The sequence below is a fragment of the Rhincodon typus genome, chromosome 10 (assembly GCF_021869965.1).
Source record: "Rhincodon typus isolate 14 chromosome 10, sRhiTyp1.1, whole genome shotgun sequence".
Taxonomy (NCBI): domain Eukaryota; kingdom Metazoa; phylum Chordata; class Chondrichthyes; order Orectolobiformes; family Rhincodontidae; genus Rhincodon; species Rhincodon typus.
Window position 1 is genome coordinate 29,952,501 of NC_063341.1, and position 18,880 is coordinate 29,971,380.

The 18,880-nt window shown below is 39.7% G+C and overlaps 1 protein-coding gene across 2 annotated transcripts in view; it reads left to right on the forward strand.

Moving 5' to 3' along the window:
* Positions 1–18,530, forward strand: part of LOC109921193 (ubiquitin-conjugating enzyme E2 U-like) — a 58,047-nt gene extending 39,517 nt beyond the window's left edge. Inside the window, exons 7-10 of one of the 2 annotated variants that reach the window (XM_048602165.1) lie at positions 652–737; positions 1,801–1,888; positions 11,107–11,225; positions 15,529–18,530. In XM_048602165.1, coding sequence (XP_048458122.1) covers positions 652–737; positions 1,801–1,888; positions 11,107–11,225; positions 15,529–15,683 — 448 coding nt within the window. In that variant the 3' untranslated portion in view covers positions 15,684–18,530. Of the gene's footprint in view, positions 1–651; positions 743–1,800; positions 1,889–6,021; positions 6,106–11,106; positions 11,226–15,528 lie in introns of those variants that run through there. The other variant, XM_048602166.1, reaches the window with a different exon arrangement.
* Positions 18,531–18,880: the final 350 nt, after the last annotated feature.

The following is an 18,880-nucleotide window of genomic DNA, read 5'->3' on the forward strand; positions in this document are numbered from 1 at the left end:
ATGCTGCTTGGCCTGCTGTGTTCATCCAGCCCTGCACCTTGTTGTCTTTGAAGTCCTCCTCCTTAAGGCCATAAGACTGTAAGAAATAGGAACAAGAGTAAGCGATAAGGCCCTTTAAGCCTGCTCTGCCATTCATTAAGATCATGGCTGATCTCACATTCCTTATATCCACTTTCCTGCCTATTCACCATTACCCTTGATTCCCCTATTGATCAAGGATTTATAAGTTATCTTTAACTGTGCCTTTGCATCTCCTTTCTCAGCCCCACTGAAAACTTGCTGTTCACTTGTCAAGAATTGCACTTGAAAAATACCTACTTGGCGAGGTTACTGAAGTACTATTGGTAACAATATGATAAATTTATGTGAATCAGTGTGTTCAGAAGGAAAGGGGAAAATTGAATGAAAATAAGATATTTGTGTTATTCTATAACCTTTGTCTTCCCATGTTTGTCAGATTCTCATTGTAATTAACTCTTTTGTACCTTCCTCTTTATAACATGAGGATTTCTGTGAGCATTGGTTCCTTTTTGATTATTTTGTAAAAGCGATGGCAACCTAGATTTTTTGTTACTATATGGATCATTTAAACAGCATTTAATCAGGTAAACTCTTTACATAATTAACATGAATAATTATGCTCTCTTTTAGAATAAAAAGGTTTGCTTTTGATGACTATCACAAGGCCTGGTGTGAAATTGCCACAACAAAAGCAACTGAGAGCTGCAAAGATCCAAGTACGGTAATACACCAATTAAGGTGCTTCCTTCTACTAGCCCTGAAAATAGTATGATAGATTTGGATGCCACACTGGGTTGGTATGCTTATTTTATACATTCAAGCCCTGCATTTCAACTCAGCCTAGACTTTGCTACTTAAAAGGTTTCAAATTTAATGAGTTTTTTGCTTAATTCTCTAATGGGATGTGGGCATCACTGGCAAAGGTAACTAGCATTTGTTGCCCATCCCTAATTTCCCTTGCGCTGAGTGATTTGTTAACCCACTGGAGAGGGCAGTAAAGAGTCAAGCACATTGTTATGGCTCTGGAGTCACTCTGGAGCCAGACCAGGTAAGAATGGCCAATGTTCTTCCCTAAAAACATCAATGAACCAGATGAATTTTTACAGCAATCAACAATAATTTCACGATCACCACTAATGAAACTAGTTTTATTTTCCAAATTTATTAATTGAATTTCAATTCCATGAGCTACTGATTTGAACCTTTATCCCCAGCACATTGGCCTGGCCCTCTGCAATACTCATCGTTACCATTAATCCTGGCATTATGCCACCCTGTTGTTCATTTCAGACAAATTCAGCCATGTTTCCATTTAATGTGGGTATACAGTGCAAAACTGAATTCTAGGTAAATTCTGGAAGGGCAACTTGGAATGAGCTATCCACCAGACCCCACCCCCTGCCCCCACTTGCTTAAAACCAGTCATTCGTTACAATTTGTAACAATCTGAAAAAAAGTTAACTAAAAATTTAAACTGCGTCTCTCTCCACAGATACAGTCTGACCTGCTGTGTATTTCAAGCAATTACTGTTTTCGCAACAGAGTTTTGCACCGGAACGGGAATGCAGCAAAGTGGTTAAACTATCGGGTTTTAATTTTTCAAACATCGAAAGGTTATACCAACTTTCAATAATGCCTACTTTACTCTTATGTATCATTTGGGAAAGCAGCTTCTCAAAGAAAATAACAGCATAGTTGTGGTTCTCCAATTTTTCAACCATTAAATGAAACCTGTCCTCAAGAGACAAATCAGTGATTTTATTTGTATCTTTGTTTCAGTGCCAGTGCCCTATCCTCATCTTAAAGCACTGTACCATGGACTGGAAAAGGAGGATTTACAGGAAGAGATTAAAGAACAGAATAAAGAGTGCGTATTCATCTGAGTTCAATGACTTAATGCCTAACTGTATAGGTACACACTTACAGGAGGTTATATAGATTGCCAGTACTATATAATAAAGTCAGGTTCAGTATTATATAATAAAGTCAGGGTATTGTGGGATTCATGTTGCCACCCGAAGCACTTTTGCAATTTAGCTGCAAAGGGCCCGTGCCATTGTGAACACTCGTCTGAAGGCTACTTTGAACCCAATGTTTGAATGTAGGGACAATGAAAACAGAAAACTGTGTAACAACTGTCTGAAATCTCTGTAAAGACCAAATCAGCTGTTAATCGGGCCTCTATAAAATACAGTTGAAGTTATTTAATGTGTTCAAGTTGCACAGCATCTAATTGAAATGGATGCTTCAAAAAGGCTTAAGTAAAAAGGCTACGAAAATGCTGCTAAACAGTTCTTAGCTTGACATGTTGCCACATTTCCTTGCTGCTTCTGTGAAAAGTTCTTTGAATGCAAATAACCAAACTCTGAGCTCTACATTGTCTTCAAGGAGAAAATGACGGCATTACTGATACGGCATCTAGCAACCATTCATTTGACTTCTAACAGTCATTTTGTCCCTGACTTACATCGTACACTGTGTCATGCCCTACATGGCAGGAATATGATAAAAATATTAAAATAATCAAGTCTCATATTGTTGTGTGAGATCAGTTCATTTGGATGAAATGGAACACAAAGTTTCACAAGCTTTTAAATCAGTATCTGCCATCAAGAGCACAATATCTGCCCTGATTTGCTTATATTTACATGAAGTTTTGTTTATAGTAACCGATTAAATGATTGAAAAAATTTCTTCAACTTGCATTCAGCTACCTTCCTCATTCAGTTTCCTTCCTCATTTAAGACAGTATACACAGCCAAAGATACCACAGAAAACATGGGAGGTATTGAATTTATGTGGCACCTAGTCTTTTTTACTTACCATACCAAACACCGTTTTTACTTATCATCCATTCCTTAAAGGGCTGATTTAAAAGAATCCAGAATTAATAGAATCTCATTGCAGTTGTCTGGTAAAATCTTCTGGAATTATGGTACATTTCTAGCAGGACCTCTAAGCAAATTCAGATTTCTTCATGTCTCATATAAGTCCAATGAAGAACTACAATCAGTTCGTCTTGATGGCTCAAAATGAGTCAATTCTGGCATTCACTATCTCTTCTAATCTTAAAAGAACTCCACTGCTAATGCTGCCTCCGAAAGTTCAGTTTCTTGTTTTGTACCAAACATTTTCTTTCTGTGTTCATATTACTGAACACTGTAGAAGAAAAAAAGCTTGCTGTCTGATGATTCCTTTTAGTGCAGTTTCTGTTTTTATCACAACCTTTTTTGTGTCTTTTACTCTAATCGTCTCTCTATCACTACTGTTATGGTTGGTGCCACTTTACACTCTCCTGATTTGTCTGTCCCCAAGCAGTAATTACGCCCAATGGTCCCAAACCGTACGTTGAGATCCTCCATGGAGCTGCAGGATGAGATTTTGTTATAAAATGGCATATGGAAGATATAGAAAGTGAAAAAAAAGCATAATGAGTATCAAGCTGCCATGAGAAAAAGGTGAAAAAGTCAGTTCAGACACTTATTTCAGATGAATGAGCAAGAATGCTTTCCTTCCCATTGTGGAGCAAAAATAAAAATGAAAAATCCTTGAGAACTGAATTGGTAGTAGGCTTCCCAGCATTAGAATTTTTTTTTTGATTACTCATTCATGGGATGTGGACATCACTAGTTGACCAGCATTTATGGCCAATCCCTAATTATCCTTGAGAAGGTAGCTACAGCGCACTGTTGTTTAAATTTTTTAACATGTTTTTCAACCTGTTCAGAGAGTTCCAGAATATTCATCCAGTGACAGCAAAAGAACGGCAATATAGTTCCAAGTCAGGATGTGGCCTGGAGGGGATCTTACAATTGTTAATTATTGAAATAGAACCAAAATTGAGAGGAAGCAAAAATAATTGATCTCGTTGACTTGCACTCACTCCCAGTCCACTAATACCATGATTTTAAAATTCTCATTGTTGTTTTCAAGCCTTTCTATAATCTCTGTCTTTGTAACCTCCTGCAGCACTACAAACCTCTCTGACCTCTTCCACATTTATGTTTGCATTTACAACTGCATTGATAGCTTTGCTTTCAGTTGGTTGGGCCTTAAACTCTGGGATTGCTTCTGTAAATTTGTGTACCTCTCTCTCCTGTTTTAAGTTAATTCTTAAAATCTACCTCTTACACTGATTCTTCAGCCTCAGTTCTAATGATACCTTCTTTAGTTTAGTATCAGTTTCTGTTCAACTACACTTCTGTGAAATTCCTCGGGACATTTTACTATGTTAAAGATTCCTACAGAAGTGCAAATTATTATTGAGGTAGGAAAGAATTAAGAGTGGCAAGCAATCAGAGATATCCTTAATAAAAGAAATGAACATGTTCTTTGAACAAAGCCATGGGAGCTGAACTGATTGGATCATTGCTAGTATGTGTAAGCAAGGCATTAAATAATGACAAGAGTCTGCTTGAATTATATGGCAAATCAGCCAATATATACTTTTATGCAAAACATAAGATTCTCATTATGTATTAGATGCAAATGAAAGACTACAGACCTGGTAAAGATAGAAGCATTGGTCGCATATTGAATGCGTGAGGATTCAGACCAGCAACATGTACTTCTGTATCAAATTTAAAAGAAACTCAAATTGAAATCAGCAAATAAGGGTAAATCACTAATAAATTTCCTTATAAAGAGGATATAACATCAGTGACAGATTTTGAATGAATTTACTTGGAAAGCCAGCACTCCCTAGAATAGCATAATTTGTAAAATTAAATTGTGTTTTGTATAACATATGTTAACGTAGTTTTATGCTTCTTAATGTCACACTGCAGGATTTTAAATTAGCCTTTTTTGAAACTAGGAAGAGGTACTGAGTCAAAAATTAGCATTACAATCAATTAGGAAGACTATCCAAATCTATGAACAAAGCAGCTGATATAGAATTAAAGTATATATTCTGTGTGTCTGACCATGGAACCCATGTAGATTGAAGCTTGCAAGGCTAAGAAGCTGAAAGGACAGGCTTATTTGCACTGAAAGTGTTTTTCTCATTTCAGTCCACAATTTTAAAAAGGACAAAAGTCAAAAGACTTGGTCTTTACACATGTATAGTTAGCCACTGAACCCAATAACCAGACCCAATCCTGTCTTCCATTTCAACCAAATATATTTCTAGCAGGACTCACAGAATAGAAATCAGGATCAAGAACCATGGCTGTTTTTCCCTTGTATAACATAATGCGTTGATCAAACCTAGGACTTCGTGGTCTGTAAAACCTAGCAGCACAATACATAGGACCAAAATTCCAGAAGTCTCATTCAGACAGTAGTACAATAACAGAGCAGAACTTCCAGCTGCGTAGAGTAGAGACAGAGGAACACAGACCATGAGCCAAATCCCTGAATCAGGATTGTCAATACAATTGGGGTGAGTGATCCATGCACCTCAGAATCACCTACCGTACAGTCAGGAAGAAAATAAAAGCAGAGAAAAAGGACATTGTTGTGATCCATTTATGGATCATTAATATGTAGTGTACATTGTCGACAAGATGCATTGCAGAAATACACCAAACTTCTTGGACAGCATATTTTCAGTCCCATAACCACTACCATCCATAAGTGCAGGGTTAGTCGGTTTATGGGAACGCCATCAGCTGCAACTTCTCCTCCAAGACACTCATATCATGATTTGGAAATATATTGCCGTTCCTTCTGTGTTGTTTGGTAGTATTGTGTAATTCCCTCCCTAATGCTGTTGTTAGTGTATCTGCATCAAATGGACTGCAACAGTTCAAGAGGGCAGCTCAGTAGCACCTTCTCAAGGGCATCTAGTGATGTCCACATCCATTGAATAATTGGGAAAAAAGAAATCCAAACAAATTGAGAGAACTAAGCCACAAAATTTCACTTTTCTAACAAAGTAAACTTTATTATATATTAAAGACATCAATGAAGTAAGTACTATAAGCAATGTGGTTTACAACCATATAAGTTATGCATTCAATTATACTTTCTACTTCCCCAAAAAAAACTTTGTATTAGACACATCAATCTTGTACTTCTGTCAGGACCGCAATAAGTGTTTCACAGCCCTCTGGAGGACTTTTCTCAGCTCCACTATTAAAGGTAAAATTTTCATTTGCCCCCTCTTGTCTAGACATGCTTATCCCTTTATTCCAAGCTAATCTATTGATTATTTATATGTATGAGGCCTATTGTAGATTCTCTCATTAGCTTCAAGCCAGGCAACCTCCAGCTTCCATTCCCTCACAAGATCCAAACTGAGATTAAGCCTTGCACGACTTTAACATTGTCAGTGATAAAATTATTATTTTAATCTGCTTGCAATCCAGGTGTGTTTAACTGTCACTTACTTTGGCTTACCTCTCCCAATGAGATATAAACCACACAAGTTCCAAACTGCATCTAAAAAAATCTCAGTAGTAAACACGTAGTCGTACTGAAATTAGAGGGCCTTTCTAACCTCCATGATGACATATACTGCTCTGCACTGTCAAACTTTTGTATTAATTCTCACCCATTTATAATTTATTTTTTGATCTGATGAAGTAAACGAGTTTTATAAACTTTCAGCATTCACTGAATATTCCTAAATTAATTTAGCCCTAATTCCCAAAACTAACACATCTCTCTACTTTGAATTTATTTGCAACAGTGTAGACATCACATCTCCAGTTCTCTAGCTTCCTAGCTGTTAACCATTTAAAGCAACATGGCCCCAATCTTTTAAGTGCAATAGACTTCAAGCTGCTTTAATTGCATTTATCTCATTGTCTATAGTTAAACTTTAATGTCAAAAACTAAAAGTTATATACTAAAATATATCAACAATGAACAAGGTATTTGCAATAACATAACTTAATGTTGTCTAATTCTCTTATTATTAAAAAGCATAATCAGCGCCCTATTGCAAGATTTCTATTGGGCCATATATTGGCATAATAAATGGAATTGCTGTATATGTTCGCAAATACGTCCTTAACATAGAGGGAAAACAAGCGACTTGCCAGTGATGAGCAATCCTCCCTCTCTCCACTATCCTCACTTCCGAGCACTGTGGGACTATTAACTGAGGCAGTAGACTGAAACATAAATTTGCATTTACATGCAGCTGATGTTCTAAGTCCACAAGTTCGATTGCACTAATATCATCAGATATTGTGCGCTGGAAGCTTAGCTGAAACAGAATTTTCAAATATAATCTTTTATACTTCTAATAAATAAAAGCTACTGTACAATTCATGTGTATAATGCATTAGTGTACCAATTTCATCTATTTCCTCAGTTGTTATGGTAATTGTTTTAAGGTGATGTTTGTCATCTGAATTATTTCTTCAAAAGGTCTCAGATTTTAATATTGCTACATTTATTGATATTAAAGTAGTTGAGCAAGGGCAGAAAATATGTATAATTATCTAGGACTGTAAAGCAGCCCTTTGCTGTAATTCTGTCTTTTCTTACTTTCTCTAACCTTCTCTATTTTCCATATGCTTCTTGCCTTTCCTCCTGTGAATCGATCTTTCATAGTTCCTTCTCTTCATTTCTATCTACTACATCTACCCACTTAGTTTTTCTCCTTTTGTCAGACTGTGCCTATCTGTGCACCCTTTCAGTTTCTTGATTCCATCAAATCTCTGTTCTGTATTACCACGTCTTAGTTTTTTTTGTCTTTTTCTCCCTTTCTGTTCCCACCACTTTTCATCAGCCACCTGTAATTACTCATGCTTTTATCCTCTAAAACTTGCTACAAACTGCACTGCACAGCATTAGCAAGACTAATTTCTTCATGTTCATAATTTGTTTGTAAAGTTGTTGTTGAAACACTTGCTGTACCTGTATTCTGAATTGGGCTCTTTTACCCTGCTGCAAGGGGTGAAGGGAATTTGGAGTTTGGCAACAATTCTAACATAATTCCATGAGTGCAATATTTGCAAATGTACAGTTTTTCTTAGCTGTGTTTGTGGCTTTGCCATTGTGTCTACAAATTTCCTTCCATATTAGAGGAAAATGTATTCAAAGCAGCAGTGTGAAAAGCACAACATAACTGGATCAAAACAGTATTGCACCCAGAAACAGGGAACATAAGCACCATGAACGTGGTATTCATAAAAACAGAAGATGCTGGGAGAAACTCAGCATGTCTAGCAACACCTGTAGAGAGAAAAACAGAGTTAACGTTTTGACTTTTTTTGTTAAAGGAAACTTTATTTTTACTTCAGATTTCCAGCATTGACCACATTTCATTTTTATTGGAAATGGTGTTTTCTGTCCCCAGAAATTTATTTACAGTGTCATTTATATTACAGTGTTGCCTCTAAATGGAGGCTGAATGTTTTTAAAACTACCTCAAGTAAATACTAGACAACAAGGTGCAGGGCTGGATGAACAGAGCAGGCCAAGCAGCATCATAGGAGCAGAGAGGCTGACGTTTCGGGCCTAGACCCTTCAGTAAATATAAATGTTTTTATGTAAGAAAGGTACCAATCACAACTGGCTACAGACAAACTTGCGAGATATGTTTCTCAAGTCCATTTCTTCATGGTCAAAAGTGGTCACACCCTAGGTACAGGAAGATAGATGGAGCAGGCATCAGTGCAGGAGTCCCCTGCAGCTGACCCCTGTCAAACAAAGTATTCCGTTTTGGATACTGATGAGGGGGTGGCCCATCAGATGACAACAGCAACAGCAGCAGCTAGAGCAGTGGCACCATGGCTGGCCCTGCTGTATAGAAGGGAGGGACAAAGTGTAGTAGAGCAATTGTGATTGGGGATTCAATAGTCGGGGACAGAGATAGGCACTTCTGTGGCCACGAGAGAAACTCCAGGATGGTATGTTGCCTCCCTGGTGCCAGGATCATGGATGTCTTTGAGTGGGTATGGGGCATTCCTGAAAGGGAGGGTAAACAGACAGAAGTCATTGTCTATATTGGCACAAATGAAACAGGTAGGAAGAGTGATAAGGTCCTGCAATGACAATTCAGGGAGTTGGGTAGTAAACCAAATAGCAGGACCTTTACGGTAGTAATTTCAGGATTACTCCCCACGCCATGTGCTACTGAGGCTAGGAACAGGCACATAGTACAATTGAATATGTGGCTAAAGAGCTGGTGGAGGGGAAAGGGCTTCAGACATGTGGTTCATTGGGATGGCTTCCAGGGCAGGTGGGACCTGTACAAGAAGGACTGGTTGCACCTAAACTGCAGAGGCACCATTATCCTAGCAGGGAGGTTTGATAGAGCTACTTGGGAGGGTTTAAACTAATGTGGCAGGGGGGTGGGAACTGGAGCAGCAGGTCTTTAGGTTTAGAGACTGGGGAATAACTTCAGACTAAGGCAAATATAGTTAAGAGGAACAGCTGTCAGGAAAAGGTTGCTGAGCTCAGTAGAACTGGAGGCTTGGACTGTATTTGCTTCAATGCAAGAAGCATAATAGATAAAATGGGTGAACTTAGAGCCTGGATTAATTGCAATGTTGTTGCTATCACACAAACATGTTTGAAAGAGGGACGGGATTGAAAGCTTAATGTTCTGGGATATCGATGTTTTAGACGAGACAGAGGAGGAAGCAAAAGAGTTGCATTACTGGTTAGGGAACATATTACAGGGCTGTGTTGAGGGAGGACACCCTGGAAGGATCTTGCAGCAAGGCATTATGAATAGAACTCAGGATTAGGAAGATTGCACTCACAATGCAGGGAATGTACTACAGACCTCCCAGCTGCCAATGGGAGATAGAGAAAGAGATATATAGGCAAATTCTGGAAGGATGCAAAAATGTGGTGAGTGATTTTAACTTCCCCCATATTGACTGGTACTCCCTTAGTGTTGGGGGTTTGGATGGGGAGCAATTTCTTAGGGGAGTCCATGAGGATTTATTGAAACAGAATATGGATAGTCCAATAAGGAAGAGGGCCATACTGGACCTGTATTGAGAGAGTCTGGCCAGTTGATCAAAGTGGGTGAGCATTTTGGAATAGTAACCATAATTTCATAAGTTTTCAGATACTTGTGGATAAGGACAAGAGTGGACCTCAGATGAAGGTGTTAAATTGGGGGAAGGTCAACTGTAACCAAATTAGGCAAGAATTGGAGAATTTGAATTGGGAGCAGCTGTTTGAGGGTAAATCCACATCTGACATGTGGGAGTCTTATAAAGACCGGTTGATTAGAATGTAGGACAGGCATGTTCCTGTGAAAATGAAGGACAGGATGGCAGGATTCAGGAACCTTGGCTGACAGGGAAAGTTATCAGCTTAGTCAAAAAAAAGGAAACATACCTCAGGTCTGGGCAACTAAAAACAGACAAAGTCCTTGGAGAATATAGCGAAAGTAGGAAAGGGCTCAAATGGTGTATTGGGGGGCACTAAAAGGGGCAGGGTTAAGGAGAATCCCAAGGCATTTTATACATATGGTAGGGGTAAGAGGGTGGCTAGGGAAAGACTAGGCCTACTCAAGGATAAAGCAGGGAGGTTATGTGTGGAGACAAAAGAAATGGGTGAGATCCTTACGAGTACTTTACATTGGTATTCACCAAAGAGAAGGACATGAGGGATGTTGAGGTTAGGGAAAGATGTGTGAATACTCTCGAGTAGATCAACATAATGAAGGAAGAAGTGTTGGGTGTCTTGAAATGCAAAGTGAGAGGGGAAGGTTTAGGGCAGAAGTGTGGGGAAAATTTTTCACACAAAGGAGGTGGGTGGCTGGAATGCACTGCCATTGGAGGTATTGGAAGCATGTATATTAGCAATGTTTAGGGTCTGTCTTGATAGACACATGAGCGGGAGGCAAACAGAGGGATAGAAACTGTGTATGGGAAATAAGTAGCAGGTCTAAATAAGGAATAAGAATCAGCGCAGGCTTGATGGGCCGAAAGGCCTATTCCTGTGTTGTATTGTTCTTTGCTCTTTGTTCGAATCAGTTATTTTAACATAGCACCGTGGAGTTTGTCCCTGTGGCTGGCTCTTAACTGAATTAAAAATTAGAGAATATTTCCTCTGAAAATAAACTGCCACTTAGTTGTCAGGAATTTAAAATCAAAGTGAGCAACTTCAATTATGTTCTAACTGTGAGATAATATACTGAGTGCTTTTGTATCATGTTGAATACAGGTTCAATTATATAATGTATGGAGCATTTAAGAAAGGAAGGAAAGCTCAAGTGACATTGGACAAGAAACTCGCCCGAATCAACCGCATGAAGAATTGCTACATTATGGATAAACCCTTAGGTAATTTTGTAAAAATATTATTTCATGGAATGTTGGCAAGACCAGCATTTGTTGCCAATCTCTAATTGCCCTGACAAGTTAAAAAAATTAATAAGTATTGGATGAGCACTTGAAATGTCATAACATTCAATGGTCTGGACTAAGTGTTGCAAAGTGGTACTAGTGTAGATTTAGAGGAGTTATTGTTAGTGCCAACTCGATGGGCCAAGGACATCTTCTGGACTATAAGTTTCTATGAATCTAAAGTGGTGGTAAATCACCTCTTTGAACCACTACAGTTCATCTGCTGTAAATTGCTCTTTGTCTTCTTTGGCTGTCCCTCAGCATTGAGGGTGACTTGCTTCCGCTCAGGGACGCTCAAAGTGGTTGGGCCCTGTGGCAGATGCTTCTTCTCCAGTTTGTTTGTTCTAGAGGTGATGTTACATTTGTTTAGGAAGGCATTCATAGAATCCTTGTAGTATTTCCTCAGCCCTCCTACTGATCGCTGACCATTGCAGAGCTTGGATAGAGCATTCGTTTAGGGAGTCTTGAGTTAGGCATGTAGACAATGTGGCCAGCCCATTGTAACTGGTCAAGCATGACCAGTGCCTCAATACTAGAGAGAGAGTGCTCATGTTGGTACACCTATCCTGCTAGTAGATTTGCAGGATTATGTGAATGGAGCACTGGTGATAACTATCCAGAGATTTGAGGACCATGGTTATTCATGGTGTATATTTCAGGTGCACACAGGAGGGTGGGGACCATGGCTCCCTCTGTTGACCATGTGCTTGGTGCTAGGTTTGAGGTATCAGACTTTGAACTCTCTGTTCCTCAGGCATCTGAAGGCTGCACTGGCATATTGGAGTCGAAGTTGAATCTCTTTGTCAATGTCTGCTTGCACTGAGAGGAGGCTCCTGAGGTATGGCAAATGATCCACGTTGTCCGTGGGCTTCCTATAGATTTGATGGTTGGGGCAGCAACGTTGTGTGGCAGCATGTTTAGTCTGAGTACCATTCTCTCATTCATTACGTGAATGGATCAACGTTGATTAGTAGCTCAGTCTCCGACTGTGTGCGCCCATGGGTAACATCTGAGTACTGCAGCTCGATGAGAGAAGGTGGTCTTGGTTCTGGCCTGGAGGGATCGAAAGGCGAACAATTTCCTGCCCACCCTGTAGGTTAGCTCCACTCCAGTGGGGAGCTTCATGGACGTGGGGTGGAGCGTTGCACCAAGGAAAATGGCAAACAGTGTCGGTATGAACACACAGCCCTGCTTGACACCAGTTTGCACTTGTTTTGGGTCTGAGTAAATCCATTGGTGAGAATTGCAATTTGCATGTCCAGCGGAGAATAGTGACACATTTTTGCAGGCAGCTGATTTTGAGGAAGATATACCACAATACTCATGGGTGACAGAGTTTTTGTGAGGTTCGAAAGGCCACATATAGTGATTGGTGCTGTTCATTGCAGTTTTCTTGGACTTGTTACACACTGAAGATCATGACCATTGTTCCACTTGACAAGCAAAAATCATATTGAAACTCAGGGAGGAGCTCTTCAGTCACTGGAGGGAGGCAGTTGAGGAGGATTCTTACGATGACCTTTCCTATGACAGACAATAGGCAAATCCCTCTGTAATTTCCAGTCAGACCTGTCTCCTTTCTTAAGATGGTCACAATTACAGTCTGAGATCTATTGGTATGCTCTCTTCCTTCCAGACAAGAGTGATGAGATTGTGGATTTGTCTGCTTCTTAGCCGTATTTTACAACTCCAATGGAGATTCCCTCTGTGCTGGAGACCTTGTTGTTTTTCAGCTGTAGGATGCTTTTTCCACCTTGTGGCAAGTTGGAGGTGAGCTGAAATGGTGACAGGTAGTGTGTTGCAGAATGGTGTCGGGAGCACTTACATCAAAGGCTGTACCTCAGTTGAGGAGGTACTCAAAGTGCTGACTCCATTACGTGTTGACTGCCTCTTGGGCTTTGATAAGCGACTATCTGTTTTTGACTCTCAGTGGAGTAGCTCCCTGCATACTTGGACGGTAGATGACTTTGATTGCCCTGCAGAAGCCGCACACATTGTGGTGAGCTGCTGTGTCTACTGCGTTCTTTCCACCCGCCATCTAACCGTTAGATCCTGGCCTTCAGTTGCCTCGCAACTTGTTTCCTCTCACTCAAGTTTTGGTGGAGCTGCCAGTTCAGGCATGCTTTGTGGTTATGGGTCTAGGAGATCCTGGATCTCCTGATCATTCTCATTGAACCAGTCTGAGTTCCCAGATGAAAGGCTGAACGTCTCTTCGTAAGTGCTGACTATGATGTCTTTTACTGTGGACCAGGTGCTGTGGGCACTCTGTGGCTTTAACACATTGACCATTACCAGGTTGGCTTTGAGGTGCCACTTGAGTAGGTATTCCTTCTCAGGGTCTTTGAGTCTGGCAACGTTCAGCTAAGTGTCTCTGCCTCTGTGAATTTGGGGCCAGGTTGACGGAGATAGTAGGATGGATTAGTCAGTGGTTGGTCTGGTGGCTGTCAGCTTGTCATGGTGCAGGTGATTCGGATATCTTTGTAATCCGTCCATCGAATGATAATGTAATTGATTCAGTGCCAGTGCTTGGAGTGGGGTATTGCCCCGAGGTCTTGGGCTTCTCCTCTAAGGGAGCAGGGTGTTTGTTATGCTGAGGTCATGTTCTTGACACTTGGTCAGGAGGAGGACTCCATTGGAGTTTGTTTTCCCTTCAGTTTTCTTGCCTAACATGCCTTTCCAATGTTTTGTGCCCTTTCTGACTGTGGCAATGAAGCCACTGAGGAGAATAAACTTGTTTCCCTTGGGGGTGCGGGACAGCAGTTGGCCAAGGCTGGTGTAGAACGCCTCTTTTGTCTCATCTGTTGTGACTAGGATCAGGGTATACACACTGATGACTGTGATGTGCTGCTTCTGGGCCAGGCTCAGCCGTAGGGCCATGAGACGCTCACTTAGCCCACAGGAGGATTCATTGGGATGTCCAACCAGTTAATTTTTTATGGCGAAGCTTGTTCTGATTTTCCTTTCCAGAAGAAGTGTAACCATCACCTTGTTCTTTAAGCTGGCCTTCCCCTGTCAGTTGTGTCTCGTTCAGGGCTGTGATGTCAATGTCATAGTGCCGGAGTTCCTGGGCTGTGACAGCACTACAACGCTCAAGTCTGTTATGTCATTGTTGAATTCATTTGGGTGGGGGTGGAGGAGGGGGTGAAATGTAGGCAGACCCCATTGAGGGGCATCAGGGCTGTGATTGAGAAGTCAGGGAGGGCGTTCAAGCAGACATGACCCTATCATTTGTGGGCCCTCTGGGGCGCATCCCCAAACTGCTGCCAGTGTTAACCTGCCTGTCTTGTAACGTGTCTTGGCCAACATTATGCTCGTAATATACCGGCGAATGCAGGGAGATCTCAGTCAGCCTAGTGCTGATCAGACCAGAATCTGTGATAACAAGTTGTAGAGCTGGATGAACACAGCAGGCCGAGCAGGAAAGCTGACGTTTTGGGTCTAGACCCTTCTTCAGAAAAAAATACTATAATGAGATTACCCACCTCTCATCACTCAAGGAAATACAAAAGGGATGTGGAACAAATATGTGTAAATGGAACTGAGCCCTGATTGAATTGAATGGAACCAATGAAGCCAAACATATCCATTTTTTCATGGCTCATCAGCTTAATGCTACCAATGCAGCCAGTGATCCCTTTTTACAATAGCATCAACATTCAGTGTCACCCTTTTTCTCCCTTCACAGACGCTGCCTGACCTACTGAGTATTTCTTTTTTCTGAAGAAGGGTCTAGGCCCAAAACATCAGCTTTCCTGCTCCTCTGATGCTGCTTGGCCTGCTGTGTTCATCCAGATCTACACCTTGTTATCTCAGATTCTCCAGTATCAGCAGTTCCTGCTATCTCAGAACAGAATCTATCTCTCTTTTGATTCCCAGTTCATGTTGAATCAATTGCTGTCAGAGGAGCAGTATAGAAACCACAATTAAACTTGGTTTTCCTACAGGAAAGTATATCAGTGTGTACATAATGAGAATGAAATCAGATTTGATCCTAACAGGCAACATTTCCTGGCTCCGTTAGATATGAAGATTAGGGACACCTGACTCACTGGCTGACATATGGCTTTGCCCAATAAGAGCTGGACCTTTCCAGAAAGGAGGGGAAAAAAATTTTAAACAGTATTCCAACATTTCAAGTTTCAAGGATCATCAAATGTGAGTCTTTTTCGTATCAGATTAATCAACTGTGGATGTTAGTATATTTCATATTAACATTAGTACATCATGCTCTTTGTTTTAGAAGCTTCAACTTCAGTAACCCAGAATCTGCCAACAAGCAGCAAGCCAATGCAACCCAACAGCAATACTCAAGATGAGGAATTGAGGGACAAGGAAGTAGACAGTTTAGTTGGCTGGACAGCTCAGCTCGATTTAGGAGAGCTGGAAAAAGATTAAGGAAAAGAATCCCGATATTCAACTCTTTCATGGCCTATAAACCTGTCACTAACTTAATTTGGAAGATTTGATGTTCCCTTCAATACTGCAAAAACTGTATGTTCCTAAAATAATATTCAAATGTCTCTATTCTGAAACATATCTTTATTATTTCCAGACTGTGAAATAAATGTTATTGATGTTATCGAATACTTTTAAAGGAAACGATTCTTGGATTGCAAGTATAATTTCTGCTTGTTTATTTTTTCATGGCTGATGACACCTCCCATCTAATGTTGCTCAAAGTAACTCTAGACCTTACAATATCCATTAAAATTGATGATATTAAAATTGATGATGTGAAAGGGACTGGGATTACATATCCTCTCAATCTTCGATTTTTCCAGTGAAAGTATTTCAGTTCACATCTTTTGTGCCTCAACTTGTAGACTTAATATCTAAATGAATCGTAAAGACAAAATACTGAAATGCTGGAATATTGTTTATAATTACTGTATTTATTACAAAGTCCAGAAAGTTCAATTCCTGTACCCAGATATTACCATGGAAATTTCTCTTACCTTCTACCTTAAATTTCATACATTTAGTCTTATATCTTGGCTTCTTGTTCTTGAAACCCCAACTGCTGGAAACAATTTATTTCTGTAGACCTGTCCCTTCCTTTCATCATAAATGTGAAATTTTACTCATAGTCATCTTTCATTCTGGATTATACTTAATTAAGCCATCCATTTTTGAATCCAGTGAAGGTGGATAATGAAGCAAGGATAATGAAGCAGAGATCTTCCCTTGAGCTGTCAAAGAATGGTTACCAAAGTTTTCCTCTACTGCAATCAGTGTATTTTTTTGGGTACCATACCTCAGGGAAGATCTGTTAGTTTAGAAGTGTGCATCACAGATTCACCAGCATAATATTAGAGATTAAAAGGTTATTTCATAAAGTCAGGTCATTTGAATTTGGGTTATATTTCCTTGAGTGATGAGCGGTGGGTAATCGCATTATAGTCTTTAGTCAAAGGGATTCAGTAGGGTAAGAAACTGGTTCTTCTGGAGGAGAATCCAAACCAAGAGGACACATCTTATAATTAGATACAGGCAATTTAGGTGTGAAAGCAGGAAGTACATTCTGACACAAGTGGAAATCTAGATCTCTTGTCTCAAAAAGACTTTTGAAGCTGAATCAATTGAGATTTTTAGAACTGAGATTTTTTTTAATAGAAATATTAAGGGATGTGGAACAAATATGTGTAAGTGGAACTGAGCCCTGATTGAACTGAATGGAACCAATGAAGCCAAACATCCATTTTTTCATGGCTCATCAGCTTAATGCTACCAATGCAGCCAGTGATCCCTTTTTACAATAGCATCAACATTCAGTGTCACCCTTTTTCTCCCTTCACAGATGCTGCCTGACCTACTGAGTATTTCCAGCCTTTTCAATTTATATTTCAGATTTCCAGTATGCGCAGTATTTTGCTTTTGACTTGCCAAAATAAATGTTGCTTTGCAGTAATCTACAATATGTTGTTACAAAACCCACCAAAGGAAAAAAAAGTACAGGAAAATGTAAGTAAATGTGGAGAAACCAAAAGGCATGTCTTTAGGGTCCTCCGTCTACCTGTTATATCTAGAGCTGGGATTTAATAACTCCATAGCATATTTTGAAAGAGATGTTACTGTGCATTTGAAATCTATTGTGTGCCTGTTAGGGAACACATGCCTATTTTCAGTGTTCTCAGCACATAAAATGCTAACTTCAAATCACACACTCTTTACTTTCTATGATGTTAATTAGCTTTCTGAAAATCTAAACCTTTATCAAGGAACAGAAGTTTTTATTTTCATTTTCATTTTCAGAAATGCATAAACAATCACTGAGATGCCTAGCTCAAATTGTTAAAAGGACATTGTTTATGGATATATTTGAGATACACACTTTGGGACTTGCTGCAGATAGAATTTATGTTTTGGTATTTCAAATCATGGTACACCAGCAGAATTGTAGATTGTGTTTCTGCTGAGTGTACAGATCTGCTACCCTCAATTTTTTGCCAGTTACCTTAAATCCGTCTTCTCTGGTTACTGACCTATTGCCACAAGAAACTATTTCTCAATCAATGCCCTTTATTATTTTAAACACCTTTATTAAATCAACCCTTAATTTCCTCTACTTTAAGGAGAAGAACACAGCTTTTCTCATCTTCCCACTCAACTGAAGTTGCACAATGCTAATATCATTATAGTGTGGCTAGAGGAATTCATAATGTAAAAAGTTGGCGGGATGTCAGCATAAATCATAGAATGGTGTGACTCAGAAGGAGGCCATGCAGCCATCAGGTGGCTGTCTGCCTGAGAAATTCATCTACTTCCATTCCACCAACTTTGCTCTGCAACCCTGCACATTCTTCCCATCCAGGTAATGATTCCATACCTCTTGAATGAACCTACTTCTGGCAGATTCTCTGGTAGTGCATAAAAGAGTTTTTCCTTACGTTGCAATTGCTTCTTATCATACTCTTCAATGCGTTACAGTACGAATATTGTCTTGAAGGTTCCAGTTTCAGTTCCTCACTGTCAGCATTCATGGCACCAAACCTCAGCAAGAATCAGCACCTTAAGTGAGAAAATAAATAAATGAGGAAATATATACAGGGGGTCCCTGACTTAAGAACACTCATACCAAAAACGCAGTCCCAAACTGGTGTGTAATTTTAAAGGATTGATATATGAATGTTTGTTGTACTTATGAATGGCTATTTTATATTGTCCTGCTATGTGTTCCAACTTGTGTACAAATCGACTTGCTAAGACTCAAGAGCGGAATCTGTTTGCAACCCAGGGACTGTCTGTAAGTTGATTTGACTTTTCATAAAACATATTAAAACCTAATTTGAAGTTTTGAAATTACAGTGTACTTTCTTTTTAATCAACCTGTTTGGATATCTCCATTTAAGGCAGTTTTCAGCCAATTTAATTCACTCCAGGTGATAACAAGAAACAGCCGGAGACACTGGATACTGCAAAGGTATGGGCCCTGACAACATTTCAACAATAGCATTGAAGACTTGTAATCTAGAATTTTCCATGCTGCTAGCCAAGCTGTTCGCATCTACCTGACAATGTGCAAAATTACCCAGGTATGTCATACCAAAAAAGAACAAATCCAACCCAGCCAATTACTTCCCCATCAGGCTACT